Source organism: Muscardinus avellanarius, assembly GCF_963383645.1.
Source record: "Muscardinus avellanarius genome assembly, chromosome: 5".
Taxonomy (NCBI): domain Eukaryota; kingdom Metazoa; phylum Chordata; class Mammalia; order Rodentia; family Gliridae; genus Muscardinus; species Muscardinus avellanarius.
In genome coordinates this window covers 27,319,635-27,345,741 of record NC_137790.1, presented here as the reverse complement: position 1 = coordinate 27,345,741, position 26,107 = coordinate 27,319,635, and the positions used below count along the sequence as shown (strand labels likewise).

The window sequence follows — 26,107 nt, the reverse complement described above, 5'->3', positions numbered from 1 at the left end:
AATAATCACACTGTTTTTCTGTTGAATTTTACAGCTTTTGAATTAATTTAACTTTAAAAGTGTATTGTCTATAAATTTTTTATGTGTAAATTTTTAAAGTTGGTAGTTCTAAGATTAACTTGCACTTCCTTCTTCTTTCTTTTTTGGGGATTGAACTCAGGGAGTTTCTGCCTCCAGGGTACATCCTTAGCCCTTTTTATTTTTTATGTTGAAACAGGGTCTCACTAATTTGCTGTGAGAACCTTGCTAAATTGCTGAGCTGGTCTTTAACCTACAATCCTCCCATCTAAGCCTCCCAAGTACTGGGATTGCAATCATAGGCCACCATGCTTGGCTTGTGTCTTTATTTCTGGACATTAAAGAAATAATCCTCACCATCACCACCACCACAGTTGGACAGATTGAAATTCCTTATGAAAAGACATTTCCAAAATAGGTTTCTGGCTTAGTATCTAATTATATATATTAAATAAAGGCATGTACATGTGAACAGTATAAAACAATTAAAAATCACGCTTTAAACTGGGTATGGTGGGGCATACTTGTAATCCCAGTACTTGGGAGGCAAAGACAGGAGGATCACAGTTTCAAGGACAGATTCAGCAATGCATAGTGAGACTCTCAGCAAGCTAGTGAGACCCTGTTTCAAAACCAAAAATAAGAGATGAGGGTATTAGCTCAAGTGGAATGTCCCAGAGTTCAAGCTCCGATAACACACACACACACACACACACACACACACACACCCCATGTTTCATCAAAAAAATCAGTGCCATAGGGAAATATCCCATATTTTCAAATTATGATAATAAAATATGTATTTTTCATATTTTAAAAGTATAGGACCGTAGAAGTGAAAACTTCTCTTCTAAAATATTTATAGTAGCTATATCTACTAGAGGGATGATAGGTGATTTTGATTACCTTTGTGCTTTTTAGATTTTTTTTCCTAAGTAAACAGAAAAAAATATATATATTTTTGTGGGTCTGGGGATGGAACCCAGGGCACTTGACCTCCAAACTACACCTTCTGTCCTATTTTTTATTCTTTATTTTGAAACAAGGTCTCACTAACTTGTGGAGGGCCTAAGTAGCTGAGGCTGTCTACGAACCACAATCCTCCAGTCTCAGCCTCCTGAATGCTGGGATTACAAGCGTGTGCCACCATACCTGGCAAATATTTATGATATATAATGATTATGGGATACTTAGAATTTTCCATTACCAATGGTAATTTCTACATGTAAAACTATTGGAAAAGCAGTAAGTACTTTGAACTACAATCACTGTTTTTCATATAGACATTATTATTTTTTCCTTTTTTTTAAACTTTCATTGGTGCATTGTGGTCTCACATCATAATGTAGTAAGAGTACATATAACACTTGGTGAGCTTCCTCTGGCTTCTTCCCCTTCCCCAGACATGATATTGAGATTGGCATTCGTAATTTCACATAAGTACATAACATCAGTGGAAGTGTTTCCTTCATTAATTCACCTTATCCTATACCACTTCCAGCGCTTCACTGGGATTTCTCCTCCATTATCTGAAGTCCAACCTGTCTGCATTACTTCCTAGCTTCCTCATGATTTTTCAATCCAGCCTTATCTTTGAAGTTGGAAAAAAGTATCGGATGCCCTCTTGTGGCCAGTAATTTTATAGATTTTTTTCCCCCTCTGCTTCCCTTCCATCTTGCACTAGGAATTGAAGCCAAGGGTGTTTTATCTATGACCTACACCCCCAGCCCTATTTTATTTTGAAACAGGTTCTTAACAAGTTAGTGAGACTGGCCTGGAACCTGCAATTCTACTGTCTCAAGTTTCTCAAGTACTGGGATTACAGGCGTGTGCCACCATGTCAGGCTATTTTACTGCTTTCTAAATGACAATAATGTTCACAAACTATTATTAATAATTTAAAGGCCACCCTTACTAACAATTTAAGAACTATATTCACAACCCGATAGCTCCTAAAACTATGTGTCCTAGAGTCCAGTGCTTGTCTTAGAGCAACTGGAACAATTTACTTGAATTTTCAATTAGCTCATCTGGTAAAGATTATACCAGAACATACACAGGTTTAACACAAAATGGAAATCACTTTGCTGGATAAAAGTTTTTTTTTAATCTATGTATACATATGAACTAGAGTAGTAACATTATCCTGTGACAAATGTAGGTAGATTCTATTGTTGTTGCAGTAATGGGAATTGAACCCAGGGGTGTACTCCAAGAGCCACATCCTAGCCCTTTTTATTTTTTGAGGCAGAATCTTGATAAGCTGCCCAGAGGGGCTTTGAAATTTCAATCCTCCTGTTTTATCCTTCCCACTGGGGTTACAGTCATTTGCCACACAGCCTGGCTATTATACTTGTTTTTAATACTTATTTTCACATACTATGCACCTTATATAAGCATAATTACTATTTGATACTCACCAGGTACTGCAGTGACTTACATTAATCATCTCTGAAAAATTTAAGGTGTGTTATTATCTTCACCTTTTGCACTCTTCTCATAAAATATTGATACCATACCATTCACTCTTTTACTGTTTCTACATAATGATAATAATCTGATGGTAATCTTTTACTATTGCAAATGCTTCAATAAAGCATTCTTAAACATCAACTTTTCTATATCTGTGAAAGTATTTCTATAGGCTATTATCAGTGATGTGTAGTATTTGCTAAAAAACAAATTGCTTTAAAAAAAAAAGGTTTCTTTAGCTCTCCAGTTAGAAAATAATACTCATTTAAAAATATGAAGATTAAAGTTTAATAAGAAAAATAAAATTGCCTGCACTTGTTCCCTTTCCCCTGCTTCTGAAGACTACTGCCAACAATTTTATATTTACTTTTCAGACAATACCTTTCTAAACTTAACATTTTCATTTTCCTACTTGAAATATTTTGTTCTCTGTCATTATAAATTGATCTGTTTTCTATGGCTACATGGTATTTTCCAGTATTTCCTTGAATAAATGTTAGAATTTTATTGTTCATCTCTTGGTTTACTTGAATCTTTGCCATTTTTGCAATAAACAATTTACATAGCGAATAGCTCCCTCATTTGAGAACATCTGTAGATAAATTACAAGTACAATTGCTTGATCAAAAAATGTTCACTTGAAGCTGGGCGTGGTGGCGCACGTTTGTAAGCCCAGTATTTGGGAGGCGGAGAAAGGAGGATCACAGTTCCTGGACAGCCTCAGCTACTTAGGCCCTTTAAATTCAGTGAAATCCTGTTTCAAAATAAAAAATAGGGCTAGGTGTGTGGCTAGGTGTGTAGGTAGGAGGTAGAATACCATGGATTCAATCACCAACACTACAAAAAAAATGTACACTTCAGAAAGTTATGACTGGGTCCGGGCCTCTGGCGCCCACCCTGGGTGGGTGGGCAGGTGCTGGCGGGGCACCCCTAGGCGACCCCTTCTTCACCTGGAAGGACCCTGTGGTTCGGTCTTGCCCTGACCCTGGGCTGGTGGGCAGGCGCTGGCGGGGCACCCCTAGGCGACCCCTTCTTCACCTGGATGGACCCTGTGGTTCGGTCTTGCCCTGACCCTGGGCTGGTGGGCAGGCGCTGGCGGGGCACCCCTAGGCACCCCCCTCCCCACCCGGAAGGACCCTGTGGTCCTGGCCCCGACCCTGGGCGGGTGGGCAGGCGCTGGCCGGGACACCCTTTGGCGACACCCCTTCCACCCGGAAGGACCCTGTGGTCCCGGCCCCTGGCCCCGACCTTGGGCGGGTGGGCAGGCGCTGGTGGGGCACCCCTAGGCGACCCCCTCTCCACCCGGAAGGACCCTGTGGTCCGGGCCTCTGGCGCCGACCCTGGGCGGGTGGGCAGGCGCTGGCAGGGCAACCTTCAGCGACCCCCTTTCCACCCAGAAGGACCCTGTGGTCCGGGCCTCTGGTCCCGACCCTGGGTGCCTGCCCACCCTGGGTGCCTGGGCAGGCGCTGGTGGGGCACCCTTTGGCAACCCCCTCTCCACCCGGAAGGACCCTGTGGTCGGGGCCTCTGGCCCCAACCCTGGGCGGGTGGGCAGGCGCAGGTAGGGCACCCCTAGGCAACCTCCTTTCCACTCGGAAGGACCCTGTAAAAAAGGAAAAGAAAAAGAAAAAAGGAAAATATCGGAGAGGGGTCAAGGAGGCCATGGCAAATGCCAGGATACTGGAGATGCAGACAAAACTTATCCAAATGAACTGGAATTATTGGAAAAATTCCCCGCTAAGGAGACTGCTTCTTCTCTACATTGTTAAGAATCTTGGACATCACCTGTATGGAGAGAGACTTTAGCAGAGACCAAAGAGAAAGGTGGTGCTGAAAGCGGTCTCCGCGTTGGCGGTGGAGACTTCTATTCAGGAGAAGCAGAAATCGGATCCTACCAACCTTATTTTTTTTTGGAGAAATTACACCAAAGGTTGAATGCTACCGTCTCGCATGCTTAGGAACAACTGGACAACTCTGGAAAGAGCTTGGGAAAGATTTGAAATGGTGGAGGCAGTGGCAGTTGCAGTGGCCAGTACTCAGGGGAGGCAGAGATCTGATGCATTATACCTGGAACCTTTGAAGGAATGACCCCAGAGGCAGAATGCTACCACCACGCACCCTCAAGAACGTGGGACAAATGGTTGGGCGAAGAGGGTGCTCGGATTAGAGCCTGCCAAGGGGTGACCCCGGCGACGGACACAGCAAAACTGGGATCGGAGCCTGCCGTGAGGCAAGGCCGGTGCTGGGGCCAATGTCTGGCATAGGAGCCAGCTGTGAGGCAAGGCCGCCACTCGGGCCTCCGAGGCCAGGATCAGAGCCTGCTGAGGGATTAGGCCAGTGCCGGGGCCAGTGGCCGGCATCGGAGCCTTCTGTGAGGCAAGGCTGCTATTGAGGCCTCCGAGGCCAGGATTGGAGCCTGCCAAGGGGTTAGGCCGGTGCTGGAGCTAGCGAGGCTGGCATCCGAGCCTGTCGTGAAACAAGGCCGGTGCTGGGGCCTCCGAGGCCGGGATGGGAGCCAGCTGAGGGGTTAGGCCAGTTCTGGGCCAGCGAGACCAGAATCAGGGCCTCCCATGAGGCAAGGCTGCTGCTTGAGCCAGCAAGGTCTGGATCAGTCCACCAGGTAGCCAGGCCACAACTGGGGCCATCAAGAATGGGATCGGTATTTGCAACGTGGCATGCACAGAGAAATATCACAGAAAATTAAAACCAGATGCTTCCCCTAATCAGCAATAACTAGGAGGAAAGGGGCAACAGGAAGTGGTTGAGCTATAGAAAGGGCCCTATAGTGAAGCAATTAAGGTGACCAATCAGAGGGTATGGAATAGGGGAGGATGAATCCTCTTTAAAACGCAGGAGGTACATAAACATATGTATCAAAGTTAATCACCAAATGAGCATGGGATCGAGAGAGGGGGTCGAGGGAGGGGGAGGGAATGGGATGGGGACTGGATGAGGGCTAATTGGATGATGTGTGCTTGTATATCCTCTCAAGTCTTGTATTCCAATGTGATGTATGATTACAATGCACCAATAAAAATAAATTAAAAAATAAAGAAAGTTATGACTGCCCTTCATAAAGGTTATATACCACTAGGTGTGGCAGTGCATGCCTGTAATCCCAGTATTTGGGAGTACAAAACAGGATGATCCCAGATTCCAGGCCATCATCAACAAATTAATGAGATGCTGTTTCAAAATAAAAAGGTCTGAAGGCGTGGCTTGGAGGTAGATTGCCCTTAGCCTCGATGCCCAGTACCAAAAAGAAAAAAGTTTCATACCTTTAATGTCTAGTAAATACTGAGTATGAGCCGGGCGTGTTGGTGTATGCTTGTAATCCCTGAGCTTGGGAGGTGGAGACAGGAGGATCGTGCAGGTTCAAAGCCAGCAGCGCTGGCTTGTAGCTGGGAGATAGAAGGGTTTCCAGGAACCCCAGTACCACCAAAAAAAAAAAAAAAAAAAAAAAAAAAAAAAAAACTGAGTATGACTACCTTCCCACAAACCCTCAGCAACAATGGGCACTATTATTTTTTAAATGTTTAATACACAAAAAGTACATATCTGTGCTATTTGGGGGGGGTACCATGTGTTATACTGTATATTTAAACACTAGATATTAATCACAAGTGCCTAAATAATTAACTATTTTAACTTGCACTGAATTACTAATAAAGTTGATATTTACTGGCCATGAAGCTAAAATTAGGTACAGAAATGATATAGTAAATCTTTAACGTGTATAGAAATGCTTTCCCATTATACTTTATTACTTTATATAAGTATGTATACACATAAATAACATGATTTAATTTTTTTAGCCATACTATGACTAAATTTGTTATTTTCAAGTCCTATGAAATTTAAGGAAAAGTCTCCCATGATTATGTTTCCAATAATTAGGAAAGTCCTTTCTATATATAGCTAACTATCCCTTTTATGAGGGCAAAAACAAGTTCAATACTTTTGTTTATGCTGATTGTGCTTTAGAAATATCAAAAATTCTAATTGCAGTGATATAACTGCTCCAAGTATTAATGCTCTGCATAATGGTTGAATGCCACCACCCCCCTTTCTTGTTGAGTCTCATCTTGCTTTGTTGCCCAGACTGATCTCAAACTCAAGGAATTTTCCCATCTCAACCTCCCATGTAGTGGAGTCTATAGGCTTGTTCTACAATGCCCAGATGTGTTTCCATTTTGGCCTTATGTTATTCCTAAAATTATATGTGAAGTCAAAGAACAAATGAACATGGAGGATAACCTAATGTTATTAAAGGTGATGTTTTTTGCATTGAATAAAGTGTACACACATTAAATAAAAATTGCATGAACCTTTTCCTATAACTTCTGCTTGCCTGAAAACTTCCCAATGAGAGGTAAGGTCCTATACTCTATATTATTAGGGGTATTTTTGTGTTTTCTTAATAGCCTCACAGTGTTATTGCTTCACCCACTGCCATACAAATTCTTGCAAGTACACCGAAAAACTTGGCATGAGGAGTATTAATATTGTAAACAACACTAAATTACCAAATATATAAGAAAAATAAGTTAGACTGTAATAAACTTGTGCATTACTACTATTATACCAATTCTCTGTTATCTTTCTCCTTGACCAAACCTTGGTACTGTTCACTTTCCCATCTCAGTCCTTGACCACTGGGCTATACTATCTATTGCAATTTGACTTATAGTTCAACTTCCTTTCCAAAAATATCTGAGTAGTTTGTAATAAGAGAACTCTGTTAAGGGCTCACTATTGACTAATATGGGCACATTAACATCTCAAAGTCTTATTTAATATGACCTTTACAGATAACATCCTCATAAGTTTCAAGAGTTGTTAAATTCTAGGTACCAAACTGAACCTGGTATCAAGGAACCATGGATGATCAACTTTTCAAAAACAACCAGCTTGTTTAAGTCATGTCTTAAATTCTTTAGCTTTCAATAATGTTTGTCTCCTTGGGGATTGAACCTAGAGGTGTTCTACCACTGAGCTACATCCTCATCTTTTAATTTTTAAAGAGAAGTTCTCACTAAATTGCTGAGGCTGGCCTTGCACTCCTCCTGCCTCGACTTCCTGAGTAGCTAGGATTACAGGCATGTACTACCACTGCCAGTTGATCTTGGTCATTTCTAACACCTATGAGAATAAACTGGGATAATACACCTATTCCTCACTGAGTTGTTATGAAGAGTAAAGATATTATTGGCACATAACCCCCACCCTGTTTACTATTACCTATAAAATGAGCAGAATGGCTATCTGTGAAGTAAAATGTACATGGTTTTTTCTCCTCTCAATCATAAAATAATCACAAATCTGATAGCTGAGTATAAGCCCACATAAACTCATTTAGTTTGGCATCAGTTTAACAAGTTAGATACTTTGAGATATATATACACTAAAGAAACAGAAATAAGCACTCAGTATTGATGCAATATCTTACCAAATTTATACTTTTTATACATCAATGTCCAAGTTTAACCTTTAAAATTTAGAGCTTTACAGTTATGATTTCAAATATAAAATAAACTGGAGAATTAAACTATCTTCATTGTTCAGTCACAAACCATTCCTACTTTAAACAGCATGAAATAGTTTTCAAGCTGGAATCACACAACCATGTTGTTTTTATTTATAGTCCTGTAGTTGTATAGGAAGATAAACATTATTTCAGGGTATTAATTTCCACTAAAATGGAGTTTGGCTCATTACAGGGATTATAGCAAGAAGACTGGAAATTGCAGGCCAGTTTGGGAAACTTTGTGAGAGCCTGTCCCAAAAGAAAAAGGGCTGGGAATGCAGCTTAGCAGTAGAACACTTGTCTAGTATGTGTGTGACTCTTAATTCAATCTATAGTACCTTAAAAAAGTAAAAGGAGATAGGGGCAATTGGCATGTCTTTTACCCCATGCTTACTAGAATTTAAGACCCAACTGCTTGCCGATTGATTTGTCATTAAGAGATTAGAAACATTATGTTGATGAAAGCTTTATTGTATTGCCTTTGATTTAAATAAACATAAAAACAAGGTAGAGGACAGGTAGTCAATAAAGGGCAGAATCATGTAGTCATATCCAAAAGTAGCATTTTCCCTACTGGGCCATGATTTTTGTCAGCACTAAATAATTTTGGAGATCTTAAAGTAATGTATAAAGAATTGTCTGGTTAACTTCATGTTTGGCCCAAAAAAACTACTTCCCTTCTTGGCACTATTATATTTTCCCAAAAAGATTATTCCTATAACATAATCAGATTAACAAAAGAAATGCTATATACTCAAGCTCATAATAAAAATATTTGAAACTTTCCAAATATAAACCAACTGCCCAAATTCTATCATTATCACTATCAAATTCTCTAGGACCTATGAGGGAGCACTGCAATGATTTTGACAGCTAAACATGTTTTACATGTTAAAAGTAATTTTCCTTGTGATGTCAATTGGTAGTAGAAAAGATTATAGGAAAAAAGATATGGTTTGGAAATGTTACAAGTTGTTTACAGCTTGAGTACATTAACAAGCTGAGAAATGTCTCTACGGGTTAAAAATGAGTTTTCTAATGAAGCTGCATTATAAATTCCACTATTTATAAACATTATAAATTTCACTATTAAAACTGACTGTACTTTCATACCATTGAGCTATACTTTTATAACTTTGTCCTTTTTTGTATTCTACATATCGACAGAATTTATTTTTAAAATAATGACAAAATTTTTGGAATAGATAAGGCCATAAAATGAGTATTAGCTAGATGAAGTTATCTTTATAAGTCAAATAATACTAAAAAATTTAAAGATAAGGGTTATGGGTAAAGTATTACTGATTGTAGTTCTAAAAATTTACCTTTGGAAAAAAATATCCAAACTCTTAAAGATGTGTCTCTTTTTTCTTTTTGTAGTTCAAGTATGCTTACAAGACTGATGGCATTACAGTGGTATGAATAGAAGGACTACTGAAGAATCTGAAGTACTGTACTATTTGGCTTTATTTTAGTCCCCTAGAGTAAAGACAAAAATTTTTTGAAAAACAGCACAAGGCACAAGAATGGCTATAAGAACAATTCTGGTTTATATAAAGCAATAAGACATGTAAGGCCTATCAAAATTACTACAGGCCAAATTCTTGCTTAGAAAAATCCTATGTATGGTGACTTTGATAGTTAAAATATATTTATATAAAATATATTTATATTTCAATTAGCTACCATTAACAAACTTTAATCTTTTTAAATGCCTATTTTTATATGTGGTCCTTGTATGGTTAATAAAAGTTGATTTTTTAAAGGAAAAGTTGAAATTTTTATTTTTTTCTTTGTTATTTAGTTAAATACAGTGAGGTAAAGTAATCCTTCTGCTCTTTCCCCTTTTCCTTTTCTACGCAGAGAACAAAAACACGCAGTGCCATGCCTCAAACTACTTTTTATTTGCAACTACATGATTTCACGTAATTCTTCTAAATAACAATGACATAAAATAGATTTCCTCATGTATAAATAACTTACATACTTTCCATAAAGTAAATGCTCAAAGGTGCTAGAACAGACCATCCACTCCTACAGTGTTTTCTTATCCAACAGAGTTGATGCACAATATAAATACTCAAGTCCAATATTAAAAACTCAGGCACTTGACTAACTTTAATAAAGTTTCTCAAACTATATCAATATATCTAAAGTGCATATATATATATATTTTTAAGAAAGATTATTCTCAATAACTTCTCTATAAAAATAAGTTTGATGGTTTGGATCCATCTAACTTTACTACTGAGTATGAACTTTCAATTCTGAATGAAAAGTAAGGTATAATATACCTTTCTCTTAACGTGACACCAACAGAATCAAAAGGAGCTAGTGAGGTGTTAACATGTGAGGATTAATCCAGTGATTCCGATCACAATGCATTCCAGGAGGAGGTACCCATGTCACTGGAATTGGGCGATATGATTTATTTTTCCTTCCCTGATTTGGATAACCAAATGGAACAGGAGGAGGGTAGTGATTCTGATGGCCATTCCCTCGATACATTCCTGGTTTTTTTCTAGGCATAGGGTGCCACACTGGAAGAGGCGGGAATATCAGTTCTGAAATCTGTAGAAAAGAAAGCATTAAGTTAATTTAAAGGAAAAATCAAGTCGTGTGTTCAGAAAAAAACTAGGTGATCTTTCACATTTCTTGTTAAAGACAAAAATAACTCACCGAAAACCCTAAAATTAGGTCTAAGTGGCAGTCTTCTTATCATTAAGTCTAATATGTTAAAAATATCATTAATAGAGGATCAATGCTTTCTGAAGAAATAAGCTAAAACACACATAAGACAACTTCAACCAGAAAAGAAAAAATTCTGAACAAATAGAAGCGTGTGTGTGTGCATGTGCATGCGTGTATGTGTATAGGCTTGTATGTTTTAGACCAGTGGTTTTCATAGCTAGTTAAACAAGGAGTCACTTAGTGACCTTTAAACATAAAACATTCATGCTCCATCTCTGATCTACTAAATAATAAAATCTTAGGAACAGGTAAGGTATTTTAACAGAGTTTTCCAGATCAGTCTGTTATAGCTAGGTTAGTGTTGCGAAAAAAAAAGTCTTAGATTTTCATCTCGTCAGTCAGATAGGCACACGGAGTTAACATTATTAATATTCTTATCAGCAGTTTAGGACCTCCTCTGCTCAGAACACTGTACCTTGGGAGTTTCAAATTTCTCTGATCTCCAGTCTGCTCTTCCAAGTGTATATCTTTTTATTAATTATATTCTGTATAGTATTGCATTCATTATAGAAAATTGAAAAGGTATAAAAGGGTAGAGTGGTTAAGTCCATACTCATTGAACTACAGCACCCAATTTTTTTCAGTAACAACTGACCAGCCCCCCAAGTACTAATTAATTTTGGGGGTATACTTGAAGAGATATTCTATGTAGGCACTGTGAGCATATCTATGTACTTCTTTTAAAACACACATACCACCAGGTGTGGTGGCGCATGCTTGTAATCCCCATGCTTGGGAGGCAGATACAGGAGGATCACACAGGTTTGAAGCCAGCCATGCTGGCTTAAGAGACCCTGTTTCCAAATTCTAAAAAGTATAAAAATAGGTCTGGGAGTGTAGCCCGGAGGTAGAAGGGTTTCCAGGAACCCCAGTACCATCAGAAACAAACAAACAAACAAAAACACATACCATTCTGTAGTCTACTTTTTTTGCACTTGGCTCTACAGACATATACTCTCATTTTCTTGGTACAATACTTAAGAGTAGAATTGCTGGTTAATAGGATAGATGCCTATTTGCCTTTAAAAGTGTTTTAAAAGTGGCTGTACTATTTTACACTCCTATCAACAACTTATAAAATCTAGTTGCTTTAAATCCTTGCCAAAATTTAGTACTGTTAGACTTAATTAGGAAGAAATAATGTTTTATTATGGTTTTAATTTTATATTTCCCTGATGACAAATAAGATCAAGCATCTTTTCATGTGCTTATTGGGAATTTACATAATTTTTTTCCTTTTTTTTTGTGTGTGTACGTGGTACTAGGAATTGAACCTCGGGGCATTATGCCTCTGAGCTATACTGCTGGCCTTATTTTTTTTATTTTGAAACACGGTCTCATTGATTTGAGGAGGGCCTCACTAAGTTGCTGCAGCTGGTCGTGCATCTGTGATTCTTGTCTTAGTCTCCCAAGTACTGGGATTACAGGCATGTGCCACCATACTTGGCTCTACAAAACCTCTTTAATACAGTGTTTATCTACAACTTTTGCCCCCCAAATACTGGGATTGAACCTAGAGGCACTCTATCCCTGGGCTATATCCCCAGTCCTTTTTAATTTATTTTGAAATAGGGCTTTGCTAAATTGCCCAGTCTAGTCTTGAATTTGCAATCCTCCTGACTTAGCTCCTTAAGTTGATGAAATTCCAGTCATGTGCTACTGTCCCATTGGAATTATTCAGTATTTTTAATTGGGTCTTTTATTAATAATTTATAGGAGTGATTTTTAAGGTACATTCTAGAAACAAGTCCTTTGAAAATATACATATGAAGAGACTATTTTGTCTGTCTACACCATTCTTTTTTGTAATGCTTTCTTTTCTTTCCTGTACTAGGGAATGAACCCAGGGGAATTCTACCTCTGAGCCAGTCACCTAGCTATATTTTATTTTTTAATTTGAAACAAAGTCTCATTAAGTGGCTGAGGCTGGTCTCAAACCTTTAATTCTCCTATCCCAGCCCTCCAAGTACTGAGATTACAGGTGTATGTTACCATGCCTGACTGAAGCAAAAATATTATTTTTAATTTTGAAAGTTCAATATCTGAGTTATTTTCCCCTTTGTGTCTTTTATGGCTTCTGGAAGAAACCTTTGCTTATTATGAAATTAAAGATACTCATATTTTCTTCTAAAAGCACTGAGGATTAGCTTTCATGCTTACGTCTATCATCCATATCAAAATAGTTTTTGTGCATGTATGACACCAGAGATCAGATATTTTTTCTTCTGTATAGATTATCCAATTGTTTCAGTACCAATTCTTGAATTCTTTCACCACTTAAATTGGTTTGGCCCTTAAATGTGTTTGGTGAGTAGAGATTAACTGTATACACACGGCTTTATTCTTGACTTTATATTCTGTTCCACTGATGATGTTGAATATCTTTAAATCATTAGTACATTGTATCAATGAATGTAATAATTTTATATTAGTATTAAGTCCTACAATTTGATTTTCCTTTTTAAAATCTTTTTCTATTTGTCACTTTCTAGAAAAAGCCCTTTGGGGTTTCTATTAATACTGAGTTAATCTTTGGTTCTTAATTTGTAGAGAGCTGACTCTAGGAGCAACTTTCAGAAACACTGCAGAACAAAGACCCCAAGCTAGGAATTTTTTGTCTTTACGCGATAACCTCATTTAAAGCTCTTCGCAATGCCAGATTCAAGATTTTAAAAATAGGAAGAATAATGTGGGCTACTTAGCTGGTTTCAACAGTGCACAACTACAAACTCAACAACTTGGGAGGCTGAGGCAAGAGGATCAAAAGTTCAAGGCCAGCCTGTACAACTTAGTGAGACCCGGTCTCAAAATAAAATAAAATTTAAAAGAAGGTTTGAGGATGTAGCTGAGTGTAGAGCACCCCTGGCTTCAGCTTCCAATTCTATAAAGTGGTATAATTATATTAGCCTTCTACATAAAGACTTATAATATGAATGTTTCTCTGCTATAAAATGTTTTGTCCAAGAAGTATTTTTCTGAAGCATGTAAAAGGCACCTAGATTTCCCATGCCTTTCTGTTATCCTAACAGTCTTTCATGAAGGGGGAGAATAATTTGAAACTTAATTTGCAAAGACTCATAATATTAAGGGCCAATTTACTTAAAAACAATTATCAGCAATCAAATCATTTTGAGACTTATATTCTTGCTTGAATAACAACAAATTATGAAGTAAAACTGTAACACATTTGAATGAATTACAGAAAATTCAATAAAGGTAATTTGTGGTACATAATATACCATACAGAGAAAAATAATACCCAGAATATTTATGGCAAATGTTTTAAAAATAATCCTGGAGCTGGATGTGGTGGCACACACCTTACATCCCAGTATTTGGGAGGCTGAGACAGAAGGATCATGGGTTCAAAACTAGCTTCAGTAACTTAGTGAGGCTCTTAGCAACCTAGCAAAGACTCTGATTCCAAATAGGAAATAAAATTGGGCTGGGGATATAATTTGGAGGTTGAATGTCTCTGGGTTCACTCCTAGTACCATGGGAGGAAGAGAAGGAAAAGGTCCAAAGAAAGGGAGCCAGGGGAAAGCTTACCAGTTGCTGTGTATATATATGTCACTACCACTATGAATCACATTATGATGTAAGACTATAATGCACCTAGATAAAAGTATATAAAAATAGTTACCTATAAAAAAGATCCTGCAAATATATTTCTCTATCTATCCAGGATATGTCTCTGGAAGACAACCAAAACAAAACAAAAAACCCCAGTAATGAATACTTCTGTAGAAACACACAGGACTGTTGGTTGAAAAGAGAGGAAGGAATTATTATACTCTCTTGTACTATTTCAAGTTCTATAAAGTAGATGCATGTTAAAGTGTGTGTGTGTGTGTGTGTGTGTGTGTGTGTGTGTGTGTGTGTGTGTACAGTATGATAATCTTCAGAACTAATCTTTCTCCTAATCCTAGGAGGAATAATTCAACAATCCAAGAGAGAAATAAAAAATTAAGTTGAGCCGGGTGTGGTGGCGCACACCTGTAATCCCTGTGCTTGAGAGGCTGAGACAGGAGATCGTGCGGGTTTGAAGCCAGCCTCAGCTAGCTTAAGAGACCCTGTTTCCATATAAAATATAAAATAGGTCTGGGAGTATAGCCCGGAGATAGAAAGCCCCTGGATTCCATCCTCAGTAACACACACACACACAAAAAAAAAATTAAGTTGACTTGAAAGACTATTCGTTATATAGATATATGCTGAATTTAAAAGTTTAGTTTCTCATACTCAAAACTCCAATACTCTGCTTCTTACATAGGTCTAAATTTTCATTTTAGTTCATCAAATTCTTCCATAAATCTGGCATGTTAAATTATGATTAATTAATGCAAATTAATAAAATTAGGTATGTTTCAAAACTCAAAATAAGTACATACACAGAATGAAGTTCAATTTTAAAGATGTCTATAAATTTTTTTTTGATTAAAAAAGTTTTTTTCAGTTGGGCTCTCTGGTGCATGCTTATAATCCCAATACTTGTGAGGCTGAGACAGGATTGCAGGTTCTAGGCCAGCCTCAGCTACTTAGTGAGGCACTCCACAACTTAGACCCTGTTTCAAAATAAAGAATTAAAAATAGGGGTGAGGTGTAGTGCAGAGGTAGAATGTCCCTGGCTTCAAACCTCAGTACCAATGGGGAAGAAAAAAGGTTTTCGACTAGGCATGGTGTGCTCCTGTCAAACCAGGACTTGGGAGGCTAAAGAGGAGGATTTCAGGTTTGAGGCCAGTTTCAGCAACTGAGCAAGACCATGTTTCAAAATAAAAAATAAAAAAGGCTGGGATGTAGATCACAGGTAGAATGCCTCTGGGTGCAATGCCCGGTAGCACAAAAACAAAACCAAAAACATTGAAAAAAACAAAAAACAAAAAACAACAAAAAGCTTGTGCTGCATATTATTTGGTCAAGATTTTTAAAAAGTGTATTAAATATTCTATTATGCGTATACAAATAAAAACATGTGAATCTAAATAAATGCATGCTATCTATGCAACTCTTCAACTGTTAAAGCTCATAAAAATTAATCAAAAAAGAATTTAGTGAAGTTTTATTTTATAATGAAAAGAAAAAGAAAGTAAACCCAAAAGTACAGATTGGAAGTGTTAAAAACTAAGAAGTCAAATGGCTAGTTTTAACTAAAATGAGGAATTTAAAAATATCAGGCATGTTCTATTTTCATGACTTTCTGTTTTGGGGAAAAGGAACCTGTCTTAAAATATATTTATCCTAGTTATTGAGTAGTAAAAACAGACCTTTAAAAAAGTGACTCAGGATGACAATTTACATTTCAAAAGAATCAGCTTCCTTAGTGTGGGAAAGGCGAGAACTGAGATTCAGAATGTAAAATCAGAGATCTTGGATAACACAAACATTACCACCTGGAGCATCCAGGCAAGTCCTGCTAATTTTTTTTAATACCAGGCTGTTTCATGGTTACCTGGTACACAGGGCTTGGGGTTGCAGTCACTGAATTGGGTTTCACTTCTACTTCCTTCATTGTGTCTTCATCTGAAGAAGAGGATCCCGAATGATAATCAGAGGTAACCTTATCAAGGGCCCTGGTAACTTTCTTGGAGATCTCATCCTTGTTCTCATCCTCATTTTCAAAGCTGGCAACAATGAATGCATTGTTTTTCTCTCCATACCTAAGTGTATACAGAAATGTAAAAGTCTTGAAGTCACATCAATAAAGCAAGAAATTGTCCATGGAAACAATTCAACAGGTCTGGATATACAATTATTTCAAGATAGTAAAGGAACCATCTCAGACCTGGACCCTACACATTTAATATCCTAACCCTACTCCATACTAGCAAGCATGCCATAATTTCCTTTGTTTGGTCTACTGAAGTACAGGAAAAGGAAAAATGATCCTATTTTCTTTCTTTTCTGCAGGTACCTAACCAAAACAAAATAAGTGAAAATGTTTAAAACATCAACAAGAAATCCACTGTTTTGATTACATTTTTGTATTTATCAATAAAATTGTCTGTACTGTAAAATTTTCTAATATACTTCTAAATGACCACTGTAATGTATAGCCTAGTAATTCAAGCAACAAACCAACTAGATATTTCCTCTAACATTTACTTTTACCATGACTAAATTGAAAAGTGACCTGTGATTTCATGTTCATATTGACAAAAATAAAAGCCAGCCAACTCTGTGTTCAAAGAAAGACAGGCTTGTTGAAGAAAATAAAGGAGTTTTGCTTGAAATTATTTTGCCTACTTAGAGATTTCTAGGAGAGCTGCAAAACATTTTCTAAACTTCAATATAGAAATACTAATTGTCAAAGTGTAACCTTGGGTGTTAGTTACTTTAGAAAAAAGGAAAACAAGTCTTGTGATGGTAGAAAATGCATGCAAGCCCGGTGTGGTGGTGCATGCTTGTAATCTCAGCATTTGGGAGGTGGAGACCAGAGGATAGCAGTTAGCAGATAGCCTCAGCTACTTAGTGAGGCCCTTTGCAACTCAGTGAGACTCTGTTTCAAAATAAAGACCCTGGGTTCCAACCCCAGTTCCACAAAACAAAACAAAACAAAACCCCCAAAAAACAAAACCATGCAAAAATGCACAATAAAGCCACATTTTTACTCAAAGGACAAAGGAAAAAACCCACAAGTCTATTTAAATGGACCACACAATGTAAGCATTATGAAACATTTTCTAATAAGTGAGAACAAAGGAAATTATTAAGCAGTTTATATAACATAAAGTTAAAAACAGTGATTTTATGCTTGAAGAAAGCTTAAAACAAATGACTGCAAGTGGAAATGTCACATATTTGATTAAGTAGAGAAAGAAGGATTAACTGCAGTCAATTCAGTCTAAGATAATTCTTGCATCAAATTATTATTATTATTGTTATTATTATTATATTGTGGTACTGGGGATGTAACCCAGGGGCATTCTACCTCTGAGCTACACCTCCCAGCCCTATTTTTTTTATTCTTTATTTTGAAACAGGGACTCGCTAAGTACCTGAGGCTGTCCCTGAACCGCAATCCTCCCGTTTCAGCCTCCCACGTTCTAGGATTACCAGCTAATATCAAATTAATTTTGAATCATGATGACTACCTGGTAAGGTAAAGGCCTACCTGCCAGAAAGTCTGTGAAAGTTTATGTCTTAATTAAGTAGCTCACAGGTAACTTCTGTTTCTTTAGATAGTTGTGCTATCTTCTACTTCCAGATAGACTGAATGAAGCCATCAAAACTATCTAAATATGGTGTATGACTCTTTTTTTCTATTATTTTACAGTTTATCTCACAGATGGAGATTATTACAGGCTGGTGGAAAGAGCACTTAACTACTTTCTTGTTCTGGCTCTGCCACTAACTAGCTCTGTGATCAGAGGCAAATCAATCTCCTCATGCCTTAAGTTTCCTATATGTTAGATGAAGATATTGGAGCTGTCTTAATACTTGATCTTCAACTAGCAATTCTTAGTATAAAATCGTTACAGGTCAGTCTAAGCAACTTAGACCCTGTTTTAAAATAAAAAGTGGCTGAGGGTACAGCTTGGGGGTAGAATGCCTTTGAGTTTAATCCCTAGTATCAAGAAACAAACCAAAACCAAGAAACAAAACCACCCACTTCTCAATAAGTCAACGTCTTCCATTAACTTACATCAATCACCTTTACTCAACTGCTAATGCATCTTTCTTTTAGGGGTTCTGATAGTTCTATTAGCAGTGAGGGAGAAAAAAGCCCTACACCACAACCAATTATTAGCAAAAATTTTAATCATGTATAAAATTATTATTGCTACTGAATATAAAGATTTTCTTAAATTAACAAAGTGAAAGCATAGTAGTGCTTTTGTTATCTGGAATTATCAAGTAATAAAGTATCTACTTAAGTAGTATGTCCATTAAACCAAACCTTTGATCTTCATACATAAGCCAGCCTCAGCTACTTAGTGAGGCTTTCAGCAACTTAGACCCTGTTTCCAAATAAAATATAAAAAAGGTCTGGGAGTATAGTCCGGAAGTAGAAAGCCTCTGGGTCCCACCCCCAGTACCACACACACACACACAAAGATTTATTTTAAAAATTTAAAATAAATATATCCAGCCAGGTGTGGTGGCACACGCTTGTAGCTTGTAATCTCCCTGCTTGGGAGACAGAGACAGGAGGATCACGCAGGTTCGAAGCCAGACTTGCTGGCTTAAGAGACCCTGTTTCCAAATAAAAAAAGTATAAAATAGGTCTGGAGTGTAGCCTGGAGGTAGAAGGGTTTCCAGGAACCCCAGTACCACCAAAAAAAAAAAAAAGTTATATATATATCTCCAAAATGTTCCTATTAGTTACTTGACTTCAATATTCTTAAATATAAAAATGCTTCCCTGATGACTTGGGATCAATAAATATATTAAATATTAACTATTTGACTAATATGTTTGTACCTATTTTTTAGCTTTTTTTGTCAGACAATGTGACTTTTTGTAGCTTTATGACTACTATGAGTAACCTTTCAAATGTTTCTTCAAATATTTTAGAGGCTAAGAAACTACACAACTAACTTGACCTATGTGTTAAGTCTCAATTAAGTTTCATGCACAAGTCAAAAAAGTAAACAACTTTGTGATAGTTCTTGTAAACTAGTCTTTTGCAAGGTCCATGGCTGAAGTCTCCACAGTCTTACACCAACCCAAGGTGAGTCTTTCATTAGTCTTCGAATCAAAAATGTCTGAATATCTCAGATTTAAACTTGAGATGGCTTTCTCTTCATTTTTCTACCGGAGGTATTGAAATCTTTATCTCCATAAACCTCTACCTCCTTGGTTTCCAAAACAAGCTTATACCAACTGATAGCAAATTAGGTAATCATCTCCAGGGGTATTCCTGGTAAAATTTAGTGGATGAAAAACCATGTATTTTTAGTACTACACATAAAACTTTAGTATCTCAAAACCAAAGAGAAACATCCTTCAGGTACAATCATAGAAAAATTACTGAAGGGGTTCCATGCCTCTGGTTCATCCTGTTTTTCCTCCCAGAAGTATATTCTTTCCACTGTCACCTACTCACCCTCAAATCATCTTTCCCCTTTCATATTATCTACTCAGTAGTCTTCCTTGATCCCCCAGAAGAGTCCAAAACTTTGTGTCACCTACCATTGCACTTTGTCCAACTTGTATTTTGTTATATTAGAGACTGAACTTAGGACTTCACATTATATCACTGAACTACATTCCCAGCCCTTTACTCACTCCCTTCCTTCCTTCCTTCCTTCCTTCCTTCCTTCCTTCCTTCTTTTTTTCTTAATTTTGAGATGGAGTCTTAGCTAAACTGCCTAGGTTGGCCTCGAGCTTGTGATCCTCTGCCTCATTCTCCTAAGTAGTGAGATTACAGGCATCCCTCATTGTGTTCAGCTACATATTTCTATTACAGCACAAATCAGACTATGTTGTTATTTGCTTGTCCTTTTCTTCCATTATACTCTCAACCATGTAAAAGCAGATGCTGCTTTCATTTTTTTAAACTCTCACCATTAAGAGTGACTACCCCACAGTATTTTACTAATGAATGCAGTTGAAGCAGACGTCATACCTTTTACAATACTATGAAATGAAATGAGAGTAATTTCTATTATGAAAACAAAACTTTGAAAACATCCCTCAGTCACTTGAAAACCTGAATAGGGGAGGGAAGTATAATAGAGACAGAGACTAATCAAAAGTTATTATCCAGTATTATTAGGAGTTAGCTTCTTTCTTAACTTGAAGGGAAAGTATACCACCAATGAAATATAATAACTGACTTAAAGTAGTCTGAGTGTCTTTAGTTCTACTTCTTGGTCTACAATAAAATCCTTGGCAACGCTTTAAAAAAAAAAAAAGGGCTGCAGTACCAAAAACACGCAAACACACATACCCACTATTCCTGCCACAAAGATACATAGGCGGGCCTTACATGAAAGAATTTGGTAAACTGTCATCAAACTTGAGAACTCACCGACAGCACACCTCACATGGATCCACCCAGAGTGTAAGTTCCTTTGGTAAGCCCAGGTCACTGTACAAGATACAGCTGTTCTCACAGGCTTTCAGTACATCAGGATCAACTCTCTGAAACTTATTGACACGAATGCATCTACAACAAAGTGGAATTACATTTATGACTTTAATTGAATCTTAACAATAAATTTTATCAATATTTGCCAAAGTGATTAATAATAGTAAGATACCCTGATGGAAAACCTAAGAGCATATTTATATAGATAAATAACAAATGCAAACTGCAGGCTAGGAGGCAGCAACAAGACTGCCAAGTCTGGAAAAAAGAAGGCACCTTTTATGTGCTCAAAATAATCACTACAACTGGTTCTCCCTCAGTTTACCCATAAACTGACTACACATGTATAATAAATAAGCACAGGAATGAAAGTAATATTACTTAGAACTACAAAGGTAAAAGTTTTTGTGTGCCAAATTCCTATACAACAAAATCTGTAACTTTTTACCTAAAGAACTCAACCAGAGTTTTAAGTGATATTTGGAGATTCTTGTTCTAAGTTTTAATTTGCTATTAACTTCTTTAAACATCCCAGATAACAAATAAGTATTTAAAAAAAGGTGCTCTTTGCCTTACCTATAACTGTTTTAAAAATATATAATTAGTCAAGGACATAGAGCCATTCATATTATATACTTAGGATTAAAATATAATCCTGGATGTTACTGGTCTTTCATATAATTTGTTATACAAGTTTTCTTTTTTAAAAAAGTTGCCAAATTAAGTGAAAAATTATCTAAACCAATAAAGCCTGTTTTATTTCTTTTAATCTAAGAAATATCACATCTGCCAATGGAATGTTTAAAGACAGCTAAGAAAACAAATGCAAAAATTTACATTAAAACAAACATCCAGCTGAGCGTGGTGGTGCACACTTGGAATCCCTGCGCTTGGGAGGCTGAGACAGGAGGATCGCACAGGTTCAAAGCCAGCCTCAGCTACTTAGTGAGACCTACTTAGTGAGACCCTGTTTCCAAATAAAATATAAAATAGGCCTGGGTAAAATAAAACAAAACAAAACAAAAACAACAACAACATTCAGCCAGGCGTAGTGGTGCACATCAGCAATCCCAGTACTTGGGAGGCTGAGACAGGAGGGTTGCAGGCTCAAGGCCAGCGTTGGCAACTTAGTGAAGCTCTTAGCAACTTAGTGATGCCATTTCCAAATAAAAAATAAAATGGAGCTGGGGATGTAGCTTAGCGATAGAACATTGGTGGGTTCAATCCCCTGCACCCTCTTCCCCTATAAACATTCTAGCTGGTTGTGGTGGCACATGCCTGTATCCCAGTACTCAGGAGCAGGGATAGAAGGATCTTAGGTTAGAGGCAAGCCTCAAGAATCCAGAAAGACCCTGTTTTTTTTTTTTTTTTTTTAAAAAAAGGGGAGATGAAAGGAAGGAATGACAGTATAGCTCAGAAGAAGGTCCCTGGGTTCAAATCCTCCCAAAATACTCCATAAACAAAAAATAAGCATTCTTAAGTAAAAAATGATGGCCACAAAGGAAAGTATTTATTAACTATAACCAAAAATCAATCAAAAGAATCTCAGTGCTAATACTAATCCTAGTACATATTTATTGGGTGAGTTTAGGTAAATAATTTCACCTCTTCCTCAAACTTGAAACTATATAGTGTTATAGATTAATTAACAAGTATTAATTAAGCTGTAAAATACAATGCTATTAAGAAAAGTGAAACTTTCTAAAAAAGTTAAATTGTCTTATTAGTTGGTTTCAATTTTTATCAAAAATAAAGTTCTCATTAGTAAGAGCTAATAATGTTTCTAAAACATAACTGAATGTTTATATATAATAAGCAGTTTCCTAAATGTTTTACATATATTAACTCTTAATTCTCACAATTACTTCATGAGTTAAATACTACCTTAACTACTATAAGAAAAAAAGGCAGAGTTTGAATAACTTTCCAACATCACAAAACTAACAGTGATAAAGACTTTAACTCAAGCTATCAAATACCAAAGTCCACATTACTTAACAATACATGGGTCTGGGGGAGGAGGGTGTAACTCAGTGATATAGTACTTGAGGCCCTGTGTTCAATTCTCAGCACTGGCTATCAACAACAAGCACAGTATCTTATTCTGTCTACATATACCTTAATATCATTAAAAATATATAGCAGTTCAGAGTGAAAATATTGTTTTATAGTATGTAAGAAGCTGCTTGGTCCTTTTTATGAGACCTAAGCTACAGATGCTGTATAAAGTAATTCAAAAGTCTGATGTGCCCCAGCGTCAAAAGCAGCTCTTCAGGATGAAGAGCTGTATCTTACTCACATAAGAGTGATGTAGGCTCTAAGCTTAAAAATTATATGCAAATATAGATGCTTAAACAGACTTTAACAAATTTAGATATACACACACACTCACTCACTTTTCTGTGGCACTGGCAATTGAATGTAGGGCCTCACACATGCAAGCATTTTACTACTGGGCTACATTCCCATCCCTTTTAAAATACTGATACAGGGTCTTGCTAAGCTGCCCAGGCTATTCTCAAACTTTCCTACTTCAACCTCCAAGGTAGCTAGTATTATAGGTATTTATCACCACACTCTGTTAGATACTTAATATATTTTTTGCATATTTTTACTCTCTATAGTGACAACATATCCACCAACTACTCTTTATTTTTTTGTGTGTGGTACTGGGGGTGGAACCAAGGGGCTTTCCACCTCCAGGCTATACTCCCAGACCTATTTTATATTTTATTTGGAAACAGGGTCTCACTAAGTTGCTGAGAGCCTTACTAAGTAGCTTAGGCTGGCTTCGAACCTGTGTGATCCTCCTGTCTCAGCCTCCTAAGCACGAGGATTACAAGTGTGCACCACCATGCCCCGCACTAACTACTTTTTAAACACAAGATTTTGTTACAAAAAAGTCTACCATTTAATATTGTTCAGTTTAGTGCTTTCCTATTTTTTGTAATTACAAAGTGCAAGACACATCCATATTCATAAATATTTGCATTTCTCATTACACTTCCAAAATAGATTCTTAGAGACATAATGTTTAAAAGACATGAGTATTTTTACAGATCTTAATAATACCAAATTACCCTCTATAAGTATCTTATTTGTATATATTCCATTTTGGAAGAAAAATGCTTCAATCTACTCTATAGACAAAAGAGACTTTAATAACTCTGGCTAACCTTGTATTTCTTTTTATAATATTAATGACCCACCATGAAGTAAAATATCTACTTCAAAGACAGCTTTAAAATGACTCATTGATACTTTTGATCACTTGCCAATTTAATACTGTTTGACTTTTTTCTCAAGTTTTAGAATTAATGGAAATGAAACTGTTTACTTGACAGTGCCTCTTTTTGCAGTAATAGTACAAGTGGCTTGGCACTTCCAAGAGCCTTCATCCAATGTCAATTAGATCATTCCAAAAAGTTCACAAAAGCTATTCACTATATCAGAAATGTAGATGTGCAGTAGAAAGTTAAAAAAATCAAGTAAGAAAATTTTTAAAAATGACCTGACCCTACATTAAAATCCATGTTTCTATCTTAATCTATCACATTTTCTAATTCACTAAGAAACATCTTTTGATATATATGAAGAAAATACACCAATTATCTTGGTTCTTTTCTTGTCAATAGAGCATTAGCTCATTTGGTTTTTAGCAAATGAGAAATAAATCATATTTTCACCTCCATGTAGATTCCTTGAATACTCCTACACTTTTCAAAGTTTAGTTAGACAGGAAGTACTTTTCATACCAAAGCACAGAGGTGCTGATTTGTGGAAGAAACTTTAGGAACAGCAATGGGCACAAATAAAAGAGAATCTCTGTAGTTGTCACTATAGTCACAACTGTTCTACTTTTATTTTTTGTGGCAACATCCACAAATGTGGAAAACTTTGACAGCTAAGTTTAGGAGGAGATTCTCAGCCCAGGTTCTGAGCAGCCATATAAATACTAAGGAGTGAACATGCCAGGTCATGTTTTGTAGGAGCCTTTTCTTTACTTCAAACTGTAAATGTAACATAAACCAGAGTACAAAAAGCTCCAAGTAAGAATTTTCTTCCTGCCCAGCCAAGGAAGAAGTCTGCAAAAAACTCATGAGAATTTGTAATTAAACTTGAGTTTAAGTCCTAGAGTCAGTATTTACAAATTATAGACCATAGGTAAGTTACCTTCATCTACAATATATATACTTCCACTAAAAAGAATTATATATAAGTGAGATTATTCCTATTACTGTCAAAAACCTATCAGGCACCTAATAATCCTAGTTATTCTCCATGTATCTTCTTTTCCTTCAATAAAACATGCTACATATAATTTATTTTTAGACACCAGACTCATTTCCTTCAATTCTTACTGTGCCCATTTATGACTGATAAGGTGTCCTCTAGAATTGTGAAAAACCCTAAAGTACCTATGATACACAGACAAATGTACTCAGCCAGGACCTGTACTATAATCAAAAGAGACTAACTCCTATGAGCCTGTAGCACTGGCCTCCCAAATCTAGGCAGTGGGAGTCCACCAATAAATAATGATAAAATAAGTAAGAAGAAAATACCTTGACACCTCAGATATTGCCTGTATTTTGCAGATAAAATTATTAAGGCATGGTTAGGACAACCTTCAGTCCTCTGGCATTGCACCCATTTCAGGAGTTGATTTGTCTCTTCACTTAGTCCAAGCCAACTTTTTAATCTAATTTTTACCTGTAGGCCTGTCCTTTTGATGGTTTTTCTGGATACCAGTGATTTTTATATTTTTCCTGAAGTATTAGCGTCAATTTCTCAGCAAATCTCTCAACTGCCTCTTTTTTCAATTTATCATGTTTTCGAACTAGCCTTGTGAAAAAGAAGACAACGGCAGCAATTTCATTCTTCATTTTTCCCTGTAAAGATAAAACAGATTTTCTCAAAAAAATATAAAAACTGAAAGATAAGACTCTGCAAAAATTCTTCCTCACAGCTTTGTTTCCACCTTCCAATTTTAATTTGATTCATTAGCTCATATCTAGAGTAGAGAACAATCACTAGCTTATGTTTATACCATCAAGAGTTTATTATAAAACACTATTTCACAATTTTATCACTTAGCCTTTTGAATTTGGCAAAGAGAACACAATGAAATGTTCTTTTTGACTGAGCCAGGCATGGTGGCACACACTCGTAATCCCAGTACTTGGGAGGCTGAGACAGGAGGATTGCGTAGGTTAGAAGCCAGCCCTGGCTACTTACTGAGGCTCTCAGCCACTCAGTGAGACCCTGTTTCCAAGTATAGAATAAAAAATAGGGCTGGGGGTGTA

At 36.8% G+C, this 26,107-nt stretch overlaps 2 protein-coding genes across 2 annotated transcripts in view; one reads left to right on the top strand and one right to left on the bottom strand.

Moving 5' to 3' along the window:
• CXADR (CXADR cell adhesion molecule) overlaps positions 1-9,439 on the top strand; it is a gene marked incomplete at both ends in the record, with an annotated part of 62,979 nt that extends 53,540 nt beyond the window's left edge. The window contains one exon of the mRNA XM_080696699.1: positions 9,398-9,439. Coding sequence (XP_080552825.1) covers positions 9,398-9,439 — 42 coding nt within the window. The remainder of the gene's footprint in view (positions 1-9,397) is intronic.
• Positions 9,440-10,348: 909 nt separating this feature from the next.
• On the bottom strand, positions 10,349-25,687 carry BTG3 (BTG anti-proliferation factor 3; the record flags this gene model as incomplete). The annotated part of the gene is made up of 4 exons (XM_080695717.1): positions 10,349-10,588; positions 16,218-16,425; positions 20,742-20,879; positions 25,515-25,687. The coding sequence occupies 4 exons, from the start codon at positions 25,685-25,687 to the stop codon at positions 10,349-10,351; spliced, it is 759 nt and encodes a 252-aa protein (XP_080551843.1).
• Between the last annotated feature and the right edge of the window lie 420 nt (positions 25,688-26,107).